Below are 6960 nucleotides of genomic sequence, written 5' to 3'. Positions count from 1 at the left end.
TTCCTTTATCTCTTTAATTGCAATAATTAAGTCATGGTGCCTACAAGAGTAAGGACAGATAGACCATTGGCAAATGCTTGATAAGAAAGATGCATGCACAGACAAACAAGCAGGTAGTGGAGTCGCTTGCTACTTTCAATCAGCAAAGGAAGATTGAGCAAGGATGCATAAAAAAAAATTTATATTTTTAATTATTAATATTTATAAAATTTATCATTGGTTTGTAATTGTTTTTTGTAAATAGCACTTAATTGATATTTCCCCAAAGAAATTTGTTTGACAAATTACATTGGTTGAAATTTGAGGATGTAATTGTCATAATTAGAAAAAGAGGGATCAAATCGAAATTTGAGTGAAAATTCAAGAGTGAAAAGTATAATTCACGTTTTAATTTATATATTATGTAGATTTAAACTTGGGGATGTTTTCATCCACTCTTCCCTCTTAGTTTGCACTTGATTTTTTTTTTTTTTTTTTTTTTTTTTTGAAATTTTATCCTAAAATAAAACTACCATGATACCTTTAGCTTCTCCATCTCAAATCCTAATTCCCAAACCATCTTAAATCTGGATTCCCAAACCATCAACCACCACCACCTTCTATCGCTGATGTTACCCCTTTCCTCAGCCACTACTACTCTAGTCTCCCTTTCTTCGCATTGTCCCTCTCTAGCACCTTTTTCTCTCGTCACAACCCCTCTCCCAATCCCCTGTTGCCTTTTTTTCACCTAGACTCCTTTCCTTCTCCGCCACCCTATCTCTAGCCCCTTTCAATTCTTTTATTTGTCTTTTTCCAAAATCTAGAGTTTAAAGGTGCGGTAAGAATGGAGTCTTCTTCCCAAGTCTAGGTTTCAAGGTGTTGCGTGGATAGAGGTTGGGTCATGGTGGTGGAGGTTGGGAAGGGAGGTTAAAGAGGGGGTGATGACAAATGGAGAATCGGTTGTGATGCATTTAAGGTTAGAGTTTGAAGATTAAAGAAAGTGGATATAATAGGTCGAATTGAAATTTTAAGGACAAAATTTACTTTATTCCCTTGTGGTTTGGTGTCAGAGCACTTTACTCTCCTATAATTTAAATATAGGAGGAGAACCTCCTTATAAATTTGTTAAAAGTAAGGACAAAATTATCTAAATGCCCCTATGTTATATTCTTTTTCTCTCCTCTAATGCATATAAATTTCTATCTTAATCACATATTTAACAAATTAAACCATGAATTAAACTAAACACCATAATTTATTACCATAAAATTACCTTAAATTATTATTTTTTTTATTTTTAACCCAATTTTTCATTTAATAACTTTTTTAATTAAACATAAAATTATTATAAATTAACCTAAACACTTTAATTTATTAACCATAAATTTACCTTAATCTACGTTTTAATTTAAATTTTTTAATCTAATTTCTCATTTAATAAAATTTTAAAATAAACGTATATATATATGGAAAATTAAATCATCAATTCAATTAAACACCCTAATTTATTAACATAAAATTAAATTATTTAACCACATTTTAAATTAAACATATACTTATATATAAATTAACCTAAATATCTTAATTTATTAGCATAAAATTAAATTATAAAATTACCTTAATTTTATTTTTAATTTTAACCCAATTTATTATTTAATGACATTTTAAATTAAATATATACATAGATATACATATATATATATATATATATATATAATAAATTAAATCATAAATTAACCTAAATACCTTAATTTATTACCATAAAATTATCTTAATCTACTTATTATTTTTTATCCCAATTTCTCATTTAATAATATTTTAAATTAAATTAAATTATTGATGAAAGATGGCAATTAGGATTAGTGTTTGGTTATGATTAAGATTTAGGCCAAGTTTGGCTAAACTAAAAAAGTGCACTTATTTCATCTTTTTATCTTTTTTGGATCATATCAATCAACATCTCCTCTCTACTTTTTCTACACATAATATAAGAAAAGTCAAAAAGTGCACTTATTTAGTCTTCCCAAACTTGGCCTAATTTGGAGAATAGAATGAATATGAGGGTATTTTTGACATTTAATTCAATTTTTGACTTTCACTTTTGCATTGCCCAACCTCAATTTGGGAGAGTGTGGCACACCTTATGTTATCTTTAATGGAAAACTAACTAGTAGCACTTTACTCAAAACATCACAGGTGAGTTCTCCGCCTACATTTGAACCATAAAGAGGTAAAGTGCTCCAAGGTTAAACCACAATGGAGTAAAATGAATATTAACAGCGGAGTTTTAGTATTTTTGTTTGTTTGTTTTGAATGTGGGGTTTTTAAATAGTTTTAAAATGGGTCATTTTTTAATAAATCTTCTTTTTAAGTGTAACCCATCTTATTTTTTAGTATTCTATTAAGTCTTATTTAATGTAATATGACCAAATTACTCTTCTAATTTTTTGTACATGTTTCGATTTTAAAATTAATACACAATAAAAAAATAACAAAAGTTCATCATTTCATGAAGAAAATCTTTCATTCATTCCAAGCAGAAAATCTCCCTCATTCCACATAGAAAATCTCAAATTATAAACTTTTAACTTTTTTATAACATGAAAATTTTTAAAATAATGCAATAAAAAATTTGAACGAAAATTAAAATACAATGTGAATATTGACAGTAAATAACAAACATACAACTAATTTTTGAAAAAACAAAACATTTATTAAAGTACAATGTGTATGTTCATAATAAATAACAAATATACAATTAACTTTCGAAAAAATAAAATTCATACCAAAATATAATGTGAATGTTCACAGTTTACAATTAATATACAACTAGCCTTAAAAAAAAATAAATTCATACCAATGTGAATATTTACACCGCAACGTGAAATCATAAAACAAAATTGAAAAAAGTGAAAATCAACTATTTTGATTGTTCAATGGTAACAAAAATGATTGTTCAACCAACAAACATAATAACAAAAACAACTAACTTTCGAAAAAATAAAACTCATACCAAAATACAATGTGAATGTTCACAATTTACAATTAACATACAACTAGCTTTAAAAAAAATAAACTCATACCAACTGTGAACATTTACACTGCAACGTAAAAATATAAAACAAAATTGAAAAAAGTAAAAATTGACTATTTGGATTGTTTAATGGTAACAAAAATAATTGTTTAATCAACAAGCATATTAACAAAAATAACAAATATACAACTAAATTTTGATTTTTTTTTTTAAAAAAAATTATACCAAAAAACAATATGAATGTTCATAATTTACAATTAATATATAACTAGTTTTAAAAAAATATACCAATGTGAACATTCACACCGAAACATGAAAATATGAAACAAAATTGAAAAAAACGAGTTGACTATTCCGATTGTTTAATAGTAACAAAAAATGATTGTTTAAACAACAAATATGGTAACAAATAATATACAAAAAATCATCAAATAATTCATATATATTGACCTACCTTTTTGGAAAAATATGTGTATAATCAACGCTAGTATAATATCGGTGAATAAACTGCACAATACCGGTGGCTACACAAATCGATGAAGAGATTATGATTTATATATAACAGTGGCAAGAAAATAATTGTTCATTACCAATTTACCATAATCTTTATTGCAAGTCTATCATCATCTCTATTATTGGTTTACAACTAACTTTCTCTTTCAAATATTCTTCTATGGCAAGACCTTAATACAAAATAATGGTGAAGGAAGATCCTTAATTAAGTGAATCCCTCACATTGAGACAAATAAAATACTAAGAATAATATTTCATATTCTATATACAATATTTTATATATACCACAAATAAAATATATTTAATAATTGATATTCTCTCTCCTACTACATATATATATATATATATATATACATACATATATATTATAATAAAAACCTATAAGGATAAAATAGTTTAGATAATAATTCTATAGAAAAAATGGCTTATTAAAATATAAATTTAAATATATAAAACTTGATGAAATATTAAAAAAATTTATAAATTTATTAAGTTATGCGCCTACTAAATGATTTATAAATAAATCTCTCTTTAAATTAGAGTTTTTGGCCAGTTCAAATGGTAGGAGGAGCCTTGCACGACTACACTCATGATTTAAATCTCCCTTTAGATAATCGTTGATATATATATATATATATTGAAAATTTGACTTTTAGATAGTGAAATTTATCAAAATATTACTTGATATATTATGTTATTCGAAATTTTATTCTCAACCCTTATCCTCTTCCCCCAAATGAAATCATACAGTATATGATGACGTTGCTATGATGTACAAAAAAAACTAAAAAAGGTAGTTATTGAAACTGATTTTGTTTGAAGATAGAGAGTAGCATTCTACTATTCTTGCAAGTCAAAAATAACATCACTTTCCTAGCTAACTTGTAGGTTGCTACCCATTTTTCTTTTCCTTGTATTCGCATTTCCACCTTTTTATTTCTTGTAAACATTCACCTTTTCCATTTAATTGTCTTCATTTTGATATTGAAGGGATTAATTGAAGCCCTCAACAAGAAACCAATACAATTTCATCTAAAACAAGGCATCTTCTTACCCAAAACAAATAGTAGTAGTAAGTACCAAATGAAAAGCAAGACACATCACACAATTAATTCATATGAAAGGAAAAGTCTAGGAACCTGATAAGTTTTCCGAAAATGATCATTATTTTTTTTATTTTTTTTTTATCAATGGTGTATATTTAAATTTTATATTATGGGGCCAAGTCTTGAGTGAATTTCAACTACTGCTTTCAAATTCTGAGTAGTTGTAGTGGTTCTTTATATTTATGCATAATAATATCAAACTTATTATATATTCAAAACAATACTATTATGTAGACCGATTAATCAGCCTGAAACCTCAACACATGTTGGGGACTGATTGGTCGGTCAAACAAGCATACACATACCAATTAAGCCCCAACACCGATTCAGTACTGGCAGATTAGTCGGCCGCACCATCACCCTTCTCTCTTTTTTTGAACAAAAAGATAGAGAGAAAAGAAGAGGATGAGCTTCATCCAAGCATTACTTAAGAAGAGCATCATCCAAAATATGTACATATTGGGCCCATTTATTTTCAGAGTTAAGTTTGGTGGGATTATTAATGTGGGAATTATTAGTGATGAGATTAAGAAAAATTTAGTTTGTAATATATTTTAATGAGAGGATTAACTATATGAAATACCATAAATACCTTTTGGTATTTTTGATATGTTTTAATATTAAAAATTATATTTTATAAATATTTTTTTTAACTATATATATATATAAGAAAAAATGACGTAATATCAAAAAAACAAAACAAAAAACACACACACACACACAACACACATGGGCAAAATGGTGTTTTTCCAAGCTAATCCATTTGCTAGTTTTAAAACTGAACTCTTAGAGATCTTTACTAATCCCCTCATCCATGACCCATTTTGAAAACAAACATAATGTTAACCGGCCTAACACAATATTAACCGTCCTAACACATTAATAATATCAAACAAATAGTAGTAATAACTTGGAAAGAAAGGAAAAGCAACACACATCACAATTTGATATATTTATCCATAATAACAAACTTGTTATATATTAAAAATAAAAAATAAAAAATAAAATTACTAAATAGACCTACTAATCAAGCAGTAATCTTAACACGCGTTAAGGAGTAATTGGTAGATTAGATAGGCACAAACTGACCAATTAGCCCTCAACACAAGTTGAGATTCTCTCTTTGGTCTCTCTCCTTACCTCCCTATTTGCACTGGTAGAGATGCACTCCAAGATGATTCAACAGTCCAAATCTGACTATTTCAATTTGTTTTAATTTTTTTTTTTTTTGAAATAGTCAAATCTGAACGGCTGAATCATCTAAAAGTGCATTTCTACCGTTACAAATAGGATAGTAAGGAGAGAGACCAGGAGAGCATCTGAACTCCCTCAACACCTGTTTAGTTCTGACTGATTAGTCGGCCTCATACAAACTGTAGATAGAGAGAAATAGAGAGAACTAAGAGCTGCTTGAAGGATATCCAATGCCATGGCGTGTGTAAGGGAACACCGTAGACACAAAGCCAGAAACTGACCCAATAACCGGCGGCAGCACCATGAGCAAAACCTTCTCTGACGACTCGAACGATGGATAGAAACAATCCACAGTGTTTGCATTCAAAAGAGACACCACAGCAAACACAATCAAGGCAAAAAAGGCATGAACAAAGTCCCCGAACCGAAGCTTATACACCGATAAGTCCACCCCAGAGGTCGCCGTGGAGGGCCAGAGGCCCTTCACGGTGGCAATGCCGTAGTGGGTATTCCCATCACTGCCCTTATAACTATCAGTGAAGGTAGAAATGCAGCAAGAGATACCACAAACACCGATGAGGGCGGCGGTGAGGTACTTGTGGATGACGTGGCAGGTGCCATTGTTGGTGAAGACAGGGTTGAGGAATTGGAAGAGGAAGACTGTGCCTGTTGGGAGGAGCTTGATGAGGCTTCCAATACTTGAGAAGGTCTTGTCTTTGATGTTTTGGACCATAGAGCTTGATGATGATGATGATGAGGATGTGCTTTGAGTCTTGGCCATTTTGTGGGTTGTGATGGTAACTAGGGTTTTGGTTGTGGGCTATTTTTGGAACCAAATTGTTTGACTAGTGGTTTGATTTGTGGTTTTGTGTTATGGTTGTTGTAAGAATACATGTTTAGTGTGTATTTATAGAGAGAGAGAGAGAGAGAGAGAGAGAGAGAGAGAGAGAGAGAGAGGGAAGTTGCATTGCTTGTACGTAATAAGGTTTGAGGGCTTGGACTAGAAATAGAATGCTTTTGCTTTTACTCTGGCTTTTCTAAGCTTCAAGGAATTGATAAGAATTACAAGCACGTGGTCTAAGATTTGGCGGGTTTGATTTCTGTCATGTTTTTATTTTTTATTTTTTTTTAATG

The 6960-nt window shown here is 29.5% G+C and overlaps 1 protein-coding gene across 1 annotated transcript; it reads right to left on the bottom strand.

Moving 5' to 3' along the window:
* Nucleotides 1–5549: 5549 nt before the first annotated feature.
* On the bottom strand, nucleotides 5550–6716 carry LOC114258130 (protein DMP2). Its single transcript, XM_028197998.2, has one exon. It carries the CDS (start codon nucleotides 6605–6607, stop codon nucleotides 6032–6034), a length of 576 nt encoding a protein of 191 aa, XP_028053799.1. The 5' UTR covers nucleotides 6608–6716; the 3' UTR covers nucleotides 5550–6031.
* Between the last annotated feature and the right edge of the window lie 244 nt (nucleotides 6717–6960).

Source organism: Camellia sinensis, chromosome 7, assembly GCF_055761805.1.
Source record: "Camellia sinensis isolate YWXY chromosome 7, ASM5576180v1, whole genome shotgun sequence".
NCBI lineage: Eukaryota > Viridiplantae > Streptophyta > Magnoliopsida > Ericales > Theaceae > Camellia > Camellia sinensis.
The sequence above is the reverse complement of the archived record's forward strand: the minus strand, read 5'-3'. Positions and strand labels throughout refer to the sequence as shown.